At 43.3% G+C, this 20,352-nt stretch overlaps 1 protein-coding gene across 1 annotated transcript in view; it reads right to left on the bottom strand.

Annotated features, from left to right (window-relative positions):
* SACS (sacsin molecular chaperone) overlaps window positions 1-8,372 on the bottom strand; it is a 40,715-nt gene extending 32,343 nt beyond the window's left edge. Inside the window, exon 1 of the mRNA XM_060273828.1 lies at window positions 7,843-8,372. Within this exon, the coding sequence (XP_060129811.1) occupies window positions 7,843-7,880 (38 nt within the window). The 5' untranslated portion in view covers window positions 7,881-8,372. The remainder of the gene's footprint in view (window positions 1-7,842) is intronic.
* Between the last annotated feature and the right edge of the window lie 11,980 nt (window positions 8,373-20,352).

The following is a 20,352-nucleotide window of genomic DNA, read 5'->3' as shown; positions in this document are numbered from 1 at the left end:
TGTTCATAAACCGAGGTACCACTGTACATAAATGCAACAGGGGTGGATGAAAGAATCCCCCCCCCATAACTACCGTATTTCAAAGGTAAGGAAATGCATAGATATTCATTTAATGATCTGGTCCTTTAAGACTTAAAGTGTCCTGGCCCCATTAAACATCTTGAATCACTAACTTGAATCACGACCCAGAACTGGGGAAGTGGAGTCCTCTGCAATTTTGTGGGCTTTATCATAAAACCAAGAGCCCAATGACCTTTTGTTGGCATTAGCAAATAACACTGATTCTTAATGACTAGGGGTTTTTGTACTTATTTAGATCAACCATGTACTGCAATAATCTGCAACTGTATCTTAAGTATTACTGGACATGTCTACAAATAAACATATTGGAAAGATCCGGGGGCTGAATAAATGTGAGCATTGGGGAATAAATTGGGGGTTACTAATGCAACGAAACATCTACTGCAGTAAGAGACCTACAACTGCAGCTGCTTCTGCAGTGCTGGCAGGAAAATGCCAATGACTCAGCAACCACATTTAAATGTGAAACAATGTCGTGCTATTATGGAACTTTTTTGTACTACAATAAACAGTGCATACATTTCAGTCATTTATATCTAAACCAAGTTCTCCAATGGCTTTTTAATGCCACTATTTTTAAATTTCATATTCCTAGCAGCAGAAGACTTTCATGATGATTTAAGTTACTATTTGAATCACAAAGTACTTACAGGCTGGTCAATATGTGATAGAAGTGGCTACATGCATCCTCTAGAGTCAGAGGCACCAAATGCCAATAGCAATTAGTAGCAGGAGAGGGGAAGGACCATAGCTCAGTAGAGAGCTTCTGCCTGGCATGCTCAAAGCCCCAAATTCAAACTCTGGAAAGCCACTGGAAGCCAATGGAGACAGTACTGAGCTGCATGGGCCAGTGGTTTAACACAGTATAAGGCAGTTTCCAGCCTTCCCATGCTCTTGCCTTTATGTCTTGTTTGTGGGGCTGCTGTATTTGTTACTGACCTCATGTAAGCCACTATGGGAGCCTTTTCAGCTGAAGAGCATGGTAAAAATGCTTTAAATAAATAATCACTCAGAACATTTGCTGTTAATGCAAGCAATCTTGGCAGTCCCTAGATGCATGCTCAACTCACATAGCATGTCAACCCTACCTGGCATATGTAGGTCAGCATGCACATTCATCATCAACAATAAAACAGAAATATAAACTACTACTCCTCAGAACATTGTTTGAAAAATAGAATGGCCCTGGAGAAGATAGGATTTGGTTATCCACAATTTGGATCAGAAATCCAGAGGGGGAAATTCATGGGGACCCTTTGGCCTCCAGATAATAGAATAATAGAATTGTAGAACTGGAAAGGATCCCAAGGGGCATCTAGTCCAACCCCCTGCAATACAGGAATCCCAGATAAAGCATTATGTATGTCAGACTACACTCTCATCATTGCTGACCATTGGCCATGCTGGCTGGGGCTGACAGCAGTTGGAGTCCAATAACATACAGAGAGGACCACATTTATTTATTTTAATAAATAAATATTATCATCATCATCACCATCTCTGCCCTAGATTCCAGGGAAGGCAGAAGAAATCTGGTGCCCTTCATTTCTAGTACATTCACAGGACAATATAACTTTATTTATTTAATCTGACTTGAAGTTGAAGCTTGTTTACCAGTGTAACTCTTACAAAGCAATTGTCATACCAACACAAAATGTCAAGTTGCAGAAAATAGCCTACACTTAACACACTAGCCTACACTTAACACACAGCAACGAGCTACTAGAATACAAACAAAATTATGAAAAACATCAAAAACAACTACTGCCCGACCTCCCAAAACAATTTTAGAGGTTAATAGATTGGCTTGCATTTTGTTCTGGGTAAATAATATATCTCAACAACAGCTTACATTAGAATGCTTAATTTATAAAAACATCCCCATGGTTTTGTCTCTGAGATCAAGTGGCATGAAGATCTTCCTAATGTGAAGTATTAATAGAAGACTTTTCCTTTGCATAGGAGGTTATCTACCTAAGCTGCTCTGACTGGCAACAACTCTCCAGGCTCTCAGACACAGGTTTCTCACATTACAGTACCTGCTAAATCATTTAACTGGAGTTGCTGCCAGCCTGGGCATTGAACTTTGAAACATGCATGGATGCAATATACCTGTATGTGCTCTACCACTGAGCTACAGTACCTACAGTTTGGGGGTCTTTCAACAGCTTTGAAATCAGCTTTTTTTTTAAAGAGCCAATGTCATCAGCTTTGGGGCTACTCTTGTATGTGAAGCCACTGACTATTTTTCTTTGACTTTGTTGTTGTTTAGTCGTTTAGTCGTGTCCGACTCTTCGTGACCCCATGGACCATAGCACGCCAGGCACTCCTGTCTTGCACTGCCTCCCGCAGTTTGGTCAAACTCATGTTCGTAGCTTCGAGAACACTGTCCAACCATCTTGTCCTCTGACGTCCCCTTCTCCTAGTGCCCTCAATCTTTCCCAACATCAGGGTCTTTTCCAAGGATTCTTCTCTTCTCATGAGGTGGCCAAAGTATTGGAGCCTCAGCTTCACGATCTGTCCTTCCAGGGAGCACTCAGGGCTGATTTCCTTCAGAATGGATAGGTTTGATCTTCTTGCAGTCCATGGGACTCTCAAGAGTCTCCTCCAGCACCACAATTCAAAAGCATCAATTCTTCGGCGATCAGCCTTCTTTATGGTCCAGCTCTCACTTCCATACATCACTACTGGGAAAACCATAGCTTTAACTATACGGACCTTTGTCGGCAAGGTGATGTCTCTGCTTTTTAAGATGCTGTCTAGGTTTGTCATTGCTTTTCTCCCAAGAAGCAGGCGTCTTTTAATTTCGTGACTGCTGTCACCATCTGCAGTGATCAAGGAGCCCAAGAAGGTGAAATCTCTCACTGCCTCCATTTCTTCCCCTTCTATTTGCCAGGAGGTGATGGGACCAGTGGCCATGATCTTGGTTTTTTTGATGTTGAGCTTCAGACCATATTTTGCGCTCTCCTCTTTCACCCTCATTTAAAGGTTCTTTAATTCCTCCTCGCTTTCTGCCATCAAGGTTGTGTCATCTGCATATCTGAGGTTGTTGATATTTCTTCCGGCAATCTTAATTCCGGCTTGGGATTCATCTAGTCCAGCCTTTCGCATGATGAATTCTGCATATAAGTTAAATAAGCAGGGAGACAATATACAACCTTGTCGTACTCCTTTCCCAATTTTGAACCAATCAGTTGTTCCATATCCAGTTCTAACTGTAGCTTCTTGTCCTACATAGAGATTTCTCAGGAGACAGATGAGGTGATCAGGCACTGCCATTTCTTTAAGAACTTGCCATAGTTTGCTGTGGTCAACACAGTCAAAGGCTTTTGCATAGTCAATGAAGCAGAAGTAGACGTTTTTCTGGAACTCTCTAGTTTTCTCCATAATCCAGCGCATGTTTGCTATTTGGTCTCTGGTTCCTCTGCCCTTTCGAAATCCAGCTTGCACTTCTGGGAGTTCTCGGTCCACATACTGCTTAAGCCTGCCTTGTAGAATTTTAAGCATAACCTTGCTAGCGTGTGAAATGAGCGCAATTGTGCGGTAGTTGGAGCATTCTTTGGCACTGCCCTGCTTTGGAATTGGGATGTAGACTGATCTTCTCCAATCCTCTGGCCATTGCTGAGTTTTCCAAACTTGCTGGCATATTGGGTGTAGCACCTTTGACTTTATGCGTACTCAAAATTTGATGTATGTTAATGAACTCTTAATTGTTGATCATTCTTTTGTTGTGATGTTACAGTGATAGTATACTTTTTATTACCGTACATTGCATTCTTATACTGTACCAGAATATATATATATATTGTTTTTTAATGTGAACTGTTTTTAGCACAGATGTATTTGTGGAAAATATGATATATAAATAAATTGACACTGAAATCAAACCCGAGTGCAGAAATGACTGCTGAAGTCTCATCCAGAACTGAAACGCTTTTACATGTTTGACGTGGGATTAGTATAAGAATTCATGGTTTCCCTAGTCAGGTATTCATTCTTTTCTTTTTTTAAAAAAAAGTTGTCTTAGGGCTTGAGCCAATATCTTGTTTAATATCTCACAGTGGACATTAATTTATTATTACAGCTAACATTTTCGCAGCTGCCAAAACTTACTAACCCTGTGCAGATTCTTCATGGACAGGTGTCATGGACATGCCTGTGATCTAATAGAACTATCAATCGATCTGTTGAATCACAAAAATGAAATGCTTCAATTCCAGGACTGAACCTCTAAAGATTGAGAAAACAGCATGTGGGCCTGAAGCAGGAGGAGGGCCTTCCATTGGCTGGGAGAAAAGATCTTTCCACAGATCCCAATTCCTCTCCCTTGCTCCAACATCTGTGTCCCATGAATTCCAACCTCTGTGGCCAGCTTCTATTTCAGTCCATGACCAAGGACTAAATCATGCTATGGGGGAGGTCCTCAATTAGACCATTTGTTGTTGTTTTTAAATGACAAGCAACCATGTCAGTTTGATCAGAGAAGCTGTGCTGGGCATAGCTGTCAACTTCCGGATTGGAAAATAAGGGATCAGCAGCGGCGCGGCACCGGAAGTCGCTTCTGTGCATGTCCAGACACGCGCGGAAGCGACTTTGGTGCTGGCTCTGCCCGATTTCCAGTGCCCAGACATGGGCAGAGCGGCACCGGAAGTCGCTTCTGCACATGTCCAGACATGTGCAGAAGCGACTTCCGGTGCCGGGCTGCCCGTGTCCGCATGTCTGGGCACCAGAAATTGCTTCTGCGCATTTCGGCCATCCGGGGGAATTACGGGATATTTTGCCATTCGGGATAACAACGGGAAACGGATTTAAATACGGGGTTTCCCGCGAAAAACGGGAGACTTGACAGCTATGGTGCTGGGGGAGATGTTTGACCCTTTTCCCGGTGCACTATTTTCTGAATGAACACCCCCTCCTCCCTGCTACTCTTTGCTCCAGGAGGAGAAAAGTAGGTTAAGCACAACAATTCTTTTCAAAGTGGCAGGCTACTACACCTCTGTTTTATTAACAAAGAAAATGCTGGGAGATATGCCCACAGAAGTCCAGTGCAATATGCAGTTTGGTCCCAAGAAGAACAAAACACCCAAGGTATACATATCTTTTCTCTGTCCTTGTGACAGTAACAAAACATACACATTGTTTTATGTAAGTATTGCAATTTGTACTATTCATTGTGAATTCCAGACATACCCTGTTTTCTGGTTGTCAGTTTAGAAGGTGGGTGAGCAGCACATGGATCTAAAGCTTTTATCATTGAAAGCCTTCCAAATAAAACCATAAAACTACCGGTAGTTAAGTGGTCCCCCACTAAATATTTAAGTAAGATAAAACAAGCACTTTAATGTTATATCAATCTTTTATAAAACTAAGGAGTTAGCTAATGCTTTCCAAAGGTTGTGGTCACCGAAGTTCAGCTATTTCCCCCCTGCTGCCCCCCACCCACATATTGATTTATCCATTTTCGTTTCATGCATTAAATTCAGGAATAAAGTTTACTGTGATCAGCAATGTGAAAGGGGTGGGGCTATTTACTATGCAAAAATAACAGCAGCAGGAATGGAGTCATAAATATATAAATACCATGTTAATACCATAAATACCATGTGAAAACCTGTTTAAACAATTTACTGTCAAGAGAATAAGATTAGAACTGCCTCATGAAGAAGAAGAAGAAGAAGAAGAAGAAGAAGAAGAAGAAGAAGAAGAAGAAGAAGAAGAAGAAGAAGAAGAAGAAGAGTTTGGATTTGATATCCCGCTTTATCCCTACCCGAAGGAGTCTCAAAGCGGCTAACATTCTCCTTTCCCTTCCTCCCCCACAACAGACACCCTGTGAGGTGGGTGGGGCTGAGAGACTTCAGAGAAGTGTGACTAGCCCAAGGTCACCCAGCAGCTGCATGTGGAGGAGCGGAGACGCAAACCCGGCTCCCCAGATTACGAGTCCACCGCTCTTAACCACTACACCACACTGGCTCTCATGATTAGACCTGTTGAAACCAATGAGAAATTAATGGATTCAATCCTGCATGCTTAGAACCAATAGCCAAGCTGTGAGTGCTTAGAATAGTTATACCAACTGTGCACCAATATAATGTCAAAAATGTGACATTTACACTAGTTTTGCAGGCTAATGTGCCATGTTTAGGATCGTGACATAGATTCATTGTGTTTTTAGGGAGGCATACATTCTGATCAATACTCAAGCAAGATATGGAAGCTAAAATCCACTGGATAGCTTATTTGGCTTGAGCATGGTGCTGATAACATCAAGGTTGCAGCTCCGATCCCCATATGGGACAGCTGCATATTCCTGCATTGCAGAGGGTTGGACTAGATGATCCACAGTGTCCCTTCCAACACTACAGTTCTATGATTCTATGATTTCACTGAGGATTGCTTACTTGCAAGCTACACAAGAACCTTGAAAAATTGTGGGAAACCTAGTCTGGAGAAGGTGCTGTTGAAGCTTATAAGTTCTCACAAAACTACAGCTCCTAGGATTTGGGGAGGGGGGGCAGTGAGATGACCAGGAAGGGCCGTAGCCCAGTGGTAGAGTATGTGCTTTGCATACAGAACGCCCAGATTCTGTCCCAGGTGTCTCCAAGTAGGGCTTGGAGTATCTCCTATCTGAAACCCAGAGGAGCCACTTCCAGTCTTGGCCTGATTCAGGTTGCTTCCTATGTTCCTATGTCTCTTAACCCAATCTAGGGGAGCTTCCAGACCTGTAGTTTACTGAGCATTCATCCTGATATGTCAACACAGAGGTTGGATGAAACTGACAGCTAATGGTACACTTTCCATTGCCATTTTTGTCACTTATCGGAATTTTCGCAGCTAGAAAAGTGATGGTATAATCACGAAAGAGTGGGATAACAATCAGATAGACAAGAAGCAGCCTATATGGAAGTATTTATTTAGGGTTGCACAATATATCAGTATATTGTCCAAAACCAGTTTGAAGTCCATATCGTGATCTTGGTTCATAATTTTTGACCTTGCAGTATATCGTGAATCATGATGTGTGTGTGTGTGTGTGTGTGTGTGTGTGTGTGTGCGTGTGCGTGTGTGTGCTATGCAAAAATCACAATGTGCGAAAAACCGTGAATCCAGCCAATGCTTCTCTCAATTCCTGCAGCCCCTGTTATCTCTGCTGGCCCATGTCTTCCCTGCCTCCTGCAGCGGGCAGCAAATCACAAGAGCAGGCACCAGCAAAAATCACAGTGCAGGATACCAGCCAATGCCTCTACATAGCTCAATTCCTTATTTCAGACATCGTGATATATTAGCATATTGTGATGTTTAGATGATAATATATCACAGTGTTGAAAATCAGATATCGCCCAGCCCTACTGATATTGCAACTGTACCTTGAGAGCAGAGGGTTCATACATTACCCACTCACATATGCTCCCAAACCACGGATTTGCCCTGGTTTACAATCCTGGGTTGCAGGGCAAGTGCAAAACCATAGTTTGGTGTTTGGGGTGTAATGGGAAATCATAATTTCTCACAAACAAGGAGTAACTAAGCAAAGTACAAAAGGTCGGGAAGAGGGATAAAAGGGGAAAGTGCAAGTGCAGAAGCACAGGCCCAGGGTTTGTCACCATGGAACCAAACCATAGTTTGATGTTACGTGCAATCCTGTGTGTGTGTGCGTGTGTGTGTTCACATCTGCCCCATTTCCCCCCCATGGAAAACAAGGAGGAAGATCCGATAATGCTCACAAGTCTACTTTTATCGGGAAGTTTTACATCAGTTATTTACCTGAGGCTGTCATTGTTCTTCATGCTTTCTGTGGCCATGATATCTTCCCACTAGGAATACAAAGCAGACATAGATGCAGCTGTTTCCTTTTTTCCCTTCTGTGACTGTACATCAGTCTCTCATCTCAAAAAAGAGAGAGAGCTCTGACTGATCATGTGGAACATTTCACTAATTTCTTAAGCCTTTCGACCCAAAATCGCGCTGTGGTTTCCTCTTGTCGCTCCTTCTTCAGCTTCTCTCAAATCTTTCTCTGTGAGTAACTCTTCAGAGGGCTTGGCTTTCTTGCAGACATCTACGGATTAAGCAGAGTGGTGCTGTGCCAGGAGCATTATATAGATTTGTTCCACAGCTTGAAGGAACGTCACATCATTCCCTCTCTTACAGTTGGTGAACTTTATCTCTTGGTGAAAGTAATTGAGAAGGTGGAAGCTGTTACTTTCTTATTTTCTGGGATCCAAATGTTTGCACTCGGGTATGCCCTGTTTCCTCCTCTGGATTTGCTAATGGCCATGTCTTAACATTAGATCTGTGCTCCTGGTGGATAAAAAAGAAAATGAGTATGTCAGAAGATTGGCATGAAATGCAGATTGAAACTACCTCTGAAGGGTATGGAAATGTCATTTCCTCTGAAGACATCACTGCAGTTTCTGGCTATTATGAGTCATGCTTCTAATTATAAATTCCTTCGTGCAGTATTGTGCTTGTAAGCACAGGGAGAGCAAGAAAAAAAAGTTAAGGACTTTTCTTTACCTTTTACGGTGCAATCACAGGAAAAATGCAAGTATCCACTTTCTGTAGAAGACATTGTGCATTCGTTAAAAGCTAGAGATCTACTTTCTTCTTGTCCCAGGTGATATACTATTTAACCTTTGCTAACATTCTGCTGCGTGGGGGAAAGATCATTTGAGCATATTAGAGAAGGGATATTTTTTACTTACAGGGGGAAATAACGGCTTGCGGGTATATGGTCTGATCTGATCACAGAAGAATGTAAAAAATGGGGTCTTCCGAAGATGCATACTGAGATTGCTGCTTTGTAACTTACTCACTCAGGAGTGAGCAACAGGAAGGCCAAGTTGCTCACTCTATCTATTCAGGGTGGTAAAAACAAAAAGGGATTGTGAAGAGCTCAAATGGGAGCTTTAAAGGGAGCTAAATGAGCTTCTTATAGATGTTTAGTTACAGAGACTTGGATGCCTTTAGTCTCATCCAAGAGGGCTGTTCATATGTTGTTCGGCCCAATTGATTTAAGTGGAAATTGCATTAACATCAGCATGTTTAGGAATATAGCTTTACATATTTCCATTGAAATATAAAGATTTCACATTACAAGCATTAGCCAAACATTAATTCAGGACATTTTTCTTAAGCTAATTTTTGGATAACCATACCTGATAAAATAAATTTGTGTGTAATTCTCCTCAATATGCCACATGGACACATACATTTCATTATTCGTCCCATGTTTATTTCTGTTTTCGTGCACACACAGAAACCTTTGCACAGAATAACTCGGTGCCAGAGAAATGCAGGGTTGACTAAAACTCAGCAGTAGCAATTTTATTAGAGTCAGCAAGAATTAGATTCAGCAGAAGAGGATTAGATAACAGGTGTCAGAAATGACATGAAGCAAGTGTGAAATTTACTAAACTGCAGTGTAATCAAGCTATATACTATTCAGGCCAGTGTTGAGTGATCTGTCTTCCACAATCAAAGCATCTCAGTTCCATTATTCAGTGCCATCAGTTGCAAGTAGTTCAATGCACTCATTGCAGCCAGTTGGTATAGATATAAGGGTGGACCACCAGGCTTGGATACTATCTTCCTTCTTAGCCTTATTTATTTTATTTATTAAATTTATATCCCACCCTCCCTTCCAAATGAGCCCTTGTATACAGTATTGCACTGCTTCCTTACCGTACCCTTTTGAAGCAAACCACACTTCCCCTAGTTTCTGAGCCTGGTTTTTAGTGCTAAACATTGTTTGCTGGTTCAGATGAAATAGCAAATTATGATCGGCTTTAAACTGAGGAGGATTGTTCGATCTGAAGGGGCTGTGAGGAGAAGAGGGAGCATGTAAGCCCAATAATCTAATCAGGTCCATAGTGGCTGGGGCAACTCAGTCAAATGGTCCGCATATAACTAATAAATGATCATGATGTAAGCCAAGGTTGAGGCTGGGAGACATGTAGCTCCCTCAGGGATTGCAGAGATAAAAAGTATGTTCCCAGTGGTCTTATCAGAAAGGGAGCTTACCACATGAGAATAAAATGGGCAGTGAGAAAGGAGACCACGTGTGCTACCTTGGAGGAACAGTGGAATTAAAAACATATATGCTGGATTAAAAGAGGGGACGGTATAGCAAACTGATTGGGCTGACAATGTTCTAACATGCACTTTCCCCAGCCTGAGAAGACCAGGCCTATTTAAGGGACTTGTTGCCTGGAGACAATTTTGCCCAAAGGTTTGATATATACACATTACCTTCAAAAGACTCTTGGGATAAAGAAAAACCCCACTGGACTGGTCTGCAAAGGGGGAAATGGTGCTGCCGAAACGTCAATGCTCTTTATTTAAAGATAATTGCCTTGACTGCTATTATTCTAAGCAGAAATCACTCATTTTCAGAAACTTTGGATGAAACTACATTGCTCATTAAAACATGTGCCAGCACCCCGGGTCAGACCAAAGAAACTTCAGACACACGGAGTTGCCAACTGTAATGAGTATTCCATTCATTCATGGGCCGGGGAATCGCATCTCACTGTCTCTCCCTCATAATGATCTGGGTGCCAGCCAACCAGCCTTTAGCCCCACTGAAACCCTATTCTTGCATCCAAGACAGCTGACCCAATAATGAGAAGCCAAAAAAGACAAGAAGGGAGGAAAGAGTTTATAATGAAATGAAATAAAGGATATGAACCATATTTGTTTACCGCAATTTTTCTCTAGATGAATCTGTTGAAAACCAATAAAAATGATCAAGCAAGAATTATTCGGATGACAGGGGGAACCAATAAAACATGAGAGGTTTTGCTATGGAATCAAATTGCCTTCCCATCCACAGAAGACAAAAATATGGAATCTTTTCTTCGTGTTTTAGTTCGGTATTAAGTCTGTATTAGACTTGAATCCAAGTAAGCTTCTGAGCATCCTCTGAACTGAGTTCCACTTATAGGGCAGCAGAAAGGGGAGGTAATTTTCACTGAATTCCCCACTCAGTCCCTTTTACCCCCTGATAATCTGTGAATTGGGACCCAGGTGGCGCTGTGGTTAAACCACTGAGCCTAGGGCTTGCTGATCAGAAGGTCGGCGGTTCGAATCCCTGTGACGGGGTGAGCTCCCGTTGCTTGGTCCCAGCTCCTGCCAACCTAGCAGTTCGAAAGCACGTCAAAATGCAAGTAGATAAATAGGAACCGCTACAGCGGGAAGGTAAACGGCGTTTCCATGTGCTGCTCTGGTTTGCCAGAAGCGGCTTTGTCATGCTGGCCACATGACCTGGAAGCTATACGCCGGCTCCCTCGGCCAATGATGCGAGATGAGCACGCAACCCCAGAGTCGGTCACGACTGGACCTAATGGTCAGGGGTCCCTTTACCTTTTAATCTGTGAATTACTGTGAGGACATTCTGGATCAGCATGACAAATGGGGCTAGGGACTTATGGGGCAGGAAGAATTGGCAAAAATCGCCTTTCCTCCTTATGGCAGGATCCTGTTCGTAAGCACTCACTCTGTTGGTGAGTTCCTCCCTCCTACAAAAGCACAATGAGCTTGATAGCATACATCCAAATATGCATTTGCATTTATGCACACCTGCATTGTTTTGCTTCAGCATGGTAGAATAAAAGGGAACTCTGAGAAGGTATTGCAGCCAAGTCCTCAGAACATGAAGCAGCTGGCTTTCGTTTCTGCTAAAACAAAGTAGCAGGCGGAGTTGGTGGTTCATGAGTGTAATGGCACATTTTCACTATTAAAACTATTTCTTAAAGGCTTTACTGGTAATGGTGTCATCAGGGCAGGGCTTTGGAACCGAAGTCCAGAGCCTCACTCAGCAGAATGAACAGGGCAGCCCTCAAGCATAGCAGTGCTGACCTGCCACATTTCAAAGTATGTAAAGTAATGTAGATTATCATCTGAAGAGGGGGTCACCTAAAAGGCTAGTCCAGAGTGTAAAATTACCTAACTATACCATTATACCATGAAGGAGAAATGAGACAATAGCCAGGATGGTGGACCACATGAGTCATCCGTCTAGACCAGTTGTAGAAAGATGCACCCATCATTAGTGAGGCTCACTTTTTCTTAACTGTCAGAAGCTAGAAACAAGAAGATTCATTACATTTATATTGTAATTTTGTGTAGTGAGTCACATGGGAAATTGCATGTGTGCACCTACACTATTTCCACTTTGGGGAGCTTGCAAGATGAGGTCCTAAAATATTCAAACTGCCATGAAGAAACAGAGTCACACCGCAGTTCAAGATGCCCGGTTGCAAGCTGCAAATATTTTATAAGCATTACCATAGACTTGTAATCAAAAAACTAAGTAGAACTCAGGAAAGTATTCATTATTAATAAACCACAGGTCTTTTCAGCCAAATGGAGCCCAGAAAATTCCCAGCTGTATACCATTTGCTGACATAAGAAGAATGGCATGCAAGCCCACTCCCCCAAAAAACACGACCACATGTAGCTGCATGGTGTACATATTTAGCCAGGAAATTTAGCTGAGTGACTCTCACCTTTTGATGTATGAATTCCACATGGCATCCAAAACTTGTACTATGCTGAAAATGTGTCCCTAGCAATATTGGAGATTAGGGCCACAACGTTGCTACATACCACAGACGCATTTTTAAAAGAGACACGACCACCCCTCAAAGATTAGAATGTTCAATTGCTTGTCTTGTGTGACTAAACACCATTCCAAGAATGGCAGGTCGCATGTGCTGAAAGCCGATATTAATGACGGCAACTGAATCTTTGTGGGATTTTTAAAGAAAAGTCTTAAAAGGAACTCTGGGTGCACAATTGGGCCATATTTTTGAAAGGTTAGGGCGAGTGGCAGCCCGTATGGAGTGGCAGCCCATATGGAGTGTGCATGTGCAGCATTCTGTACAGACTGTGCATGTGCGGCATTCTGTACGGGGTGTGCACGCGTGGGATGCTGCACATGCGCAGTCTGTACGGGCTGTGCCGACCCGGGAGCCGGAGAGGGTTCCTCCGCCACTGCACAGCGCCACCCACATACCATTCGTTTGTGCTAGAAAGCAATGTCTTGTACACTTATATTTTTTCATGGGTTAGGAAGAAAGAGGGAAATATACAGCACAGCAGTATTTCAGATATACAGAGTATTTTCTTGCATTTTATGGTTTGGACACAGCAGAAATGCAGGATTCAACTAGATTATACGTTCTAGCACTAAGTACTGTTCATAATTACATCACCACCACCTACAATTTGTTTGTTGCATTTACTTGTACATTTAGATGATCAATCAACACAGCTAATAACTTGGTGCAGCTAACATCCCTCATATCCTTATTCTGTTTAAGCTTTGGCCAAGGGTGAGATACCCAGTGTTTTTGACACCATCCATAATTTATGCATTCGTGAACACAGGTTACAACAGGGGTCCCCAACATTTTCAGGCTTGAGGGTGTTTTTTAAAAAAAGAAATCCAAGATACTGTTGTGGGCACTACAGCATACCCACTTTCCAGAAGAAAAACTGCTCAGACCTCCCCCCACCCCCCAAAACAGGCAGACCCTACACACCCCAAAACATATAAAACAAGACAACTCCCTCAACCCCCCCCCCACAAAAAATCCCTCTAACCAAAGAAAAATAAAAAATAAACCATCCATTTGCTTTTAAAAAAAATAACCAGTTTGGGATCCTAGTCCAAGTAGCGTAGTATACAAAATCAAATTGGTTCAGCACCAATAGCAATACCAATATTTTAAAATGTTGCCTCAAGATACTGTGATCTTCGACGGTATGGTGTGTACACACTGATGCAAGCAAGAAATGGGCAATTTAAATCCAAAATGGGAGTGTCTACCACTCTAGAATATCCTCATCTCATCCTAAGACTATGCAAATAATGAACCCATGGTCCCCCCTTACAGCCTAGTCATTTAAGACAAACTGGATACAATCTTGACCTGCTTCCTACACCAGCTCCAGATCCTAGAAATACCAGACCCGGCAACAGACAACACTATGTGGGCCTGTTGTGTCTTGTTCTGCACTGGGGGCCTCCTCCTCATTCCCACAGATGCACTAGCCAGCTGCTTCATAGCTCTCTTGCTCACCTTTCAGTGAACTCAGAACCATCAGTTCCAATGAGCTGCTACTACTCATCCATGGGCAACTCAAGCTTACCTTTCCAACTCAATTAGGACATTGAAACAAGTTTGTCTGTTGTTGTTTTATTGGACGCACTAGATGTTTTGGGATGGTGAAAGCTGCATCCAACAAAATAATTAGAAAAGGGCTAACTTGTCATTATTAACTACTAGGGAAATAGGGTTGCCAGACTCGATAGTGGACAGGACTTCTGTGCCTCCAATTGCCCTGCTCTCTTTTGACTCTGGAAACCTTAAAGCAGGGGTGTCAAACTCAAATTCATCGGGGGCCGCATCAGCAGTTTGGTCACCCTCAAAGGGCCAGTTGTATCTGTAGGACTATGTGTCCACTCTTTATTATCATAAATTATTGTCACTGCATTCAATTATTACTGTTTTTTGTAATAATGTAAGTAATAACTAGCTCTGAAAGCAGAAACATAGTCAGAATAATGGCAAGTAGATATTCAAATGTACAATTATTGTACAATTTATTGAAAAATGATTTTTGGTAACTGCACTGGGTGGTGGAGGCTCGCTAGGGTTTCATGCAGGACCTTTGCAGAGCTACTAGTACCTGGAGATGCTGGGGTCCTTCTGCATGCAGGACAGATGTTCTGCCAGTGAGCCACCACCCTTCACCAAAGGGACTGGCTGAGGTTGACTCACTGGAGCTGCTCTCCTGGTTCCAGGGTTTAAGGGCCAGAAGCATTATTAGAGCATTAAAAATAAACTCCTGGGAACAATTTGAAGACAAATCTCCAGCAGAGAAAGACCATTCAACAAATTAGGGTGCATAATCTCCTTTTGTTCCTCAGCAACCAAATAAATGATTGATTGATAATTGTTTGTGTGTCCATCAAGTTCTGTAAACTTGTTATCTAAAAAGGTCTACTTTAAAAGAGTTAAGCATTTGACCCTTATTTCTATATTTGGGATATCATTTTTCTCTCTGAAATCTCCTTCTCTCTCTCTCTCTCTCTCTCTCTCTCTCTCTCTCTCTCTCTCTCTCTCTCTGTGTGTGTGTGTGTGTGTGTGTGTACAGAGAGTGTGTGCAGCTAAACCAGTAACCTAAATATGCACTCACAAAGAGGGCCGTTCTGCATCTATTAATTTGATTCTTAAACAGATTGGCAGCAATCCGGAGCCCTTGGCAGGCAGTCATTTCACATTCTCTTGACAGAGAAACACTCCAAGTGGCGTTGGGTGTCACATGTTTGCTTTTCTCATAGGAGAGAGTGAGGAAAACAAATTCAGAACTTTGCACATAGGGCTGAATTGAAATCACTCCTCAATATACAGGTGCAAAAACAGAGGGTCCTTTAATCATCTTTTTTTTAAAAAATGCACCATCCAGCTCAGTATTGTTCACACTGGCTGGCAGCATCTCTCCAGGTTTCCAGAAAGGGGACATTCCCAGCCCTACCAGGAGGTGCGTAATATTAACTACCCAATATACATGTTTTCATTGCAATTTTCCCTACTGTATGCATTTTTTGCAAAGCAACATGCCTCAATACAATACATTTTTTACATGTAATTTTCACGAATTTATGCACACTTTATCCTAGTATAGCTTTTTTTGGTCCACATTCCTTGCCTGGAGAACTACATTGGAAAATTCAGAAAGCGCGAATTTCACTGGTTTCGGAAAGTGTGAAATAGCTAAATTCACCTTTAAAATGACATATAAAATTACGAATTCACATTTAAAATTTACATATGCAAAGTTTAGGTACTAAGAGTGATGAAGAGGGATTCAGAGAGTGTGAGATGAGGGGATGCTCCCCTTGTTGAATGGTTCCTGGGACATTCAGTGTCCCAGCCCAGTGAAACACACAGATAGACATTGTTTCCAGACACTTCCACTCATAAAAAAAAATAAAACGTCTTCTTTGCCATGCCTTGCACAACTCTCTGGCACTGCATCCCTTGTCTGAGCTTACTCTCCGCTAAACACTGGAAGGGTTCCAGGAGCGTTGCCACATTAGTGTGCCACAGCAAACACAAAGAAGGCTCCCATGAAATTTTAAATATGTAACAGATTTGCTATGGCAATGTGGCATGGTCCCCAATGAATGTCCTGATCTATTACGACACAGGACACTTTTCACTTATAATCTGCAGTGGGAGCTAAATAGCTCAGGGCAAAACCACAGCAAAGACCTCAGCACTTCCAAAGGAGGGAATAGAGGAAGAATGAGTAGCAGGACAGGAGCAGTAGATAACTCTGGTTTTTGAAAACGTACTCTGTAAAAGAAGGTCTACAAGAATCTTATATATCTGGGGCGGGGGGGGGGAGAGAAGCGTGGTTAAGGTTTTTGATATAGACATATACAGTGGTACCTCGGGTTAAGAACTTAATTTGTTCTGGAGGTCCGTTCTTAACCTGAAACTGTTCTTAACCTGAGGTACCACTTTAGCTAATGGGGCCTCCCGCTGCCGCCACACGATTTCTGTTCTCATCCTGAAGCAAAGTTCTTTTTTTCTAATTTAAACTTTATTTAAATTCAAATCAAAACAACTCCAATCAAAACAGACTCAACTCATAAAAACTCCAATCAAAACAAACAAATTCTACAAATCATACAAAAATATCATATAACCAATTTTACAAATAAACATAAATGAAATCAGATAAAAGTTCCGCTAAATTTCCTTGTCTAATCTCTGAAGCAAAGTTCTTAACCCGAGGTACTATTTCTGGGTTAGCGGAGTCTGTAACCTGAAGCGTCTGTAACCTGAAGCATCTGTAACCCGAGGTACCACTGTATTGGAAATAGCCTCTGAAAGCTCAAATTAGGAAATGGAGAAGCTGACCAGGACCATATTTTATTTAGGAGGGTGGTGGGAACAGGACATTCCTGTGTACTTCCCAGCCAACAGGCCTGGTATGGGGTTTTTATGCAGAAACCTAGAACAAGGAAACTGCAGTCCATGGGTAGAAAATTCTTCTCTCCAGTGCACTGTGCAGAGGATCATCTGGCTCTTCAGGTCACGTAGTTCTGGTGTCCATTGAGACTGGTAGCACAGAACGTCGAGAGACCAACAGTAGGGGGAGCCAGAGCCAATGGCAGACAGAACCACCAAACTCTAGTTCTGTCCCCATCCTGCTCCCTCCTGAATTCTGCAAGGGCAACAGAGACTAAGGAAGAGGATGTTGAAGCTGTGAGAATGCAGGCAGGTGGAGGCTAGCTGAGGGCAGACTGAAGATGATGGGGCAGTGCCCCCATTTGCCCCAATGGATGCAGCTCCTATCAATCCTGAGCATTGGTCATGCTAGCTGGGGTTGATGGGGCCCAGTGACGTCTGGAGGGCTAGAGGTTTCCAATTTAAAACATACCTGTCATTCTTCTACAGAAGTTGCATCCTCCCCTGCCCCCCAAGGATCTTTTCAGCCATTTTTCAGAGAAGCGTAAACAACCACCACACTATTCACCAAAGCTTTTTACTGACTGTTTACGGTTTCGTCTTATGTTGGAGATCTATATGTTTTATGCCCTAAACTGTGCTGCTGCTACTTACATTATTGTTATGAGTTTGGGGTTGTCAGGCACCCATAATTCCTAGATCTAGTAAGTGTTAGAATTTTAATCAAGGCCTGGAGTATTAAACTGGGTGACAGACACTGAACCCCTGGATTCAAGAAGTGTTAAAATAGAAGCCAGGATAGTTTCCTGATCAGGTAATCGCATGGAGTGAAGAGCCATTAAAGAAACAATGGAAAGGTGATCATCCATTAAGAAAGCTAAGGAGAGGGGGTTCTATGGCAGACGGCAAATGGGTGGGGCCCCACCTTGATAGAGGACAAAACCCTAAGTTAGGAGTTGAGAATTGGCTATGATGTGACCTTGGGGGAAATTGGTTGTGGGCTGGAAAAGGCAGAGAGAGCACAATGTTTCGTTTCTGTTTGAATCCAAGGTTGTGGCTATGAAAGAAAGACAACCCTCTTAGGGTGTTAATGCTGCAAACCCCTCCATGATAGGTTCAGGGTGTATATCCATGGAATCTCACACCACTCAGAGATTGGGGTGACGAGCAACATAACGTTTAAAGGTATTTACATTTTTAATCTGTACAACACCCGGATCAAAAGCAAGAGAATAAACCAAAAACTAATCCTCACAGAAATGCTGTGAGGTGGGTAAGTGACAGGCCTAAGTTCAGCCAGCAAATTTTGTGACTGGGCAGATTTGAACTAGGAACTCCCTGACCGAAGGCCAAACTTGTTGCCTGTATTCATCATAGTGCTTTCCAGATGTTGAGCCACCACTCCCATCATCCCTCATCAATGGCCATGCTGACTGGGTTGATGGGAGCAGAAGTCCAGCAACACCCAGAGGGCACCACATGAGTGACCCCTCCACTATAATAGCATACTGGATCTCTCACATCAGGGATGGGCTATTACCTTTCCTCAGAGGCTGCCTGGGATGAGGCTCAATAGGCAACTGCTAGAAGCAGAATCTACACGCATCAGAAAGCTTGACAAATGTGCATCGCCCTAAACGGCCCCGGTCCTATATACCTTAAGGAGCGTCTCCACCCCCATTGTTCAGCCCGGACACTGAGATCCAGCGCCAAGGGCCTTCTGGCGGTTCCCTCACTGCAAGAAGCAAAGCTACAGGGAACCAGTGGGAGGGCCTTCTCGATAGTGGCGCCCGCCCTGTGGAACGCCCTCCCATTGGAGGTCAAGGAGATGAACAACTACCTGACATTTAGAAAACACCTAAAGGCAGCCCTGTTTAGGGAAGTTTTTAATTTGTGATATTTTAATGTATTTTGGTATTTGTTGGAAGCCACCCAGAGTGGCGGGGAAAACCCAGCCAGATGGGCGGGGTATAAATAATAATAATAATAATAATAATAATAATAATAATAATAATAATAATAATAAAAGGTGAACACTTCCCTGTATAGGGAAGATTTTAATGGGACTTCCGAGTTCACCGCGGACATCTTAAGAGGCGCGGGATAGCCTCTCGGGGAATCCCGAGCTTTTGGGGGCGCACTGAGGTTCTGCAGAGGCTCTGCGGACCTCCAAAACCTCAGGGGGGTTACCCTGAGGGTCATGGCACCCAGCGGTGCCCAGCGTGCTCTCCTGCACCTCGGTTTTCTCCTTTTTAGAGCCGAGGAAGGGATTGAGCTGCGGGCACGAAGGGGAGAAGACCACTAGCCCCATTAAGCACAGTCTCTGGCTTCTAATGTAAAGCGGTGAGCTTCCAAAACATAAGAAATTCGTGGGATATTTGAATTGAAATTAAGGATTACCTTGAAGATTTGGCGAATTTTAATGTGGCGTGTTGCTGTGGTTTTATATTTGTTGGAAGCTGCCCAGAGTACCTGGGACAAGCCAGTCGGGTGGGCTACTAATTAATTAATTAATTAAGTCGGCCTCATCATCATACTAGAATCACAGGTTTCCCCTGTGATTATTGTTTGCTCAATATCATTGTAGAAGCATGCATTGTAGAATAGTGTTCAATGTTATTATGATAAATAAATAAAATAGCTGAAGACTGATGTTCTGCTGAGTTCCCTAGAGCTATAACCCTAGGCTGGTGCAAGTCAGCAATAAACACCCGGTGTCAGTGAAGTTAACTCTTTATTCAAAGAAAACAAAACAGAGCAGGCCTAATGACGACAGCAACTCTTGCCCCAATGAACCAGTTGTGAGGACTGAAGGTCCCTGCCTTCCCACTGCTCTCTAAGGCTTCTCCCCAGGTCCTTCTCCAGCAGCCCAAGGCTCCTTTGTCTTCTCTCTTTGCTCCGCCCTCTTCATTCCTCTCCATGTTATGGGGTACCAGGGGGGAGAGGAGCTGAGTGCAGCAGGAGGGGGAGATTCCTTGGCTTCTCCAGCAGCCCAGCGGCAGAGCATATACCCATGCTGCCTGGGGCAGGTGTACAGAGGGCTCCCACAGGGGAGGTGGGGGCGCCTTTCTGGGCGCTACAGTCCAGGGGAGGAGAGGGGCAGGGAAGCTGCCGCCCACTCTCCTCCTGCTCTCCACCACTGGGTCAGGCCTGCCCTGGTGGCAGAGCTGCTGCAGCTGGATGCAAGGCATGCCATGGCCGAGTTGGGTGGGTGGCAGCATTGTCCTACTCTCCTCCCCTGGGTCAGGCCTGACTCAGGGGCAGAGCTGCAGCCAGGCACAAGCGC

The sequence above is a fragment of the Zootoca vivipara genome, chromosome 4 (genome assembly GCF_963506605.1).
Source record: "Zootoca vivipara chromosome 4, rZooViv1.1, whole genome shotgun sequence".
NCBI classification, from domain to species: Eukaryota; Metazoa; Chordata; class Lepidosauria; order Squamata; family Lacertidae; genus Zootoca; species Zootoca vivipara.
This window is presented reverse-complemented; position numbering and strand designations above follow the sequence as displayed.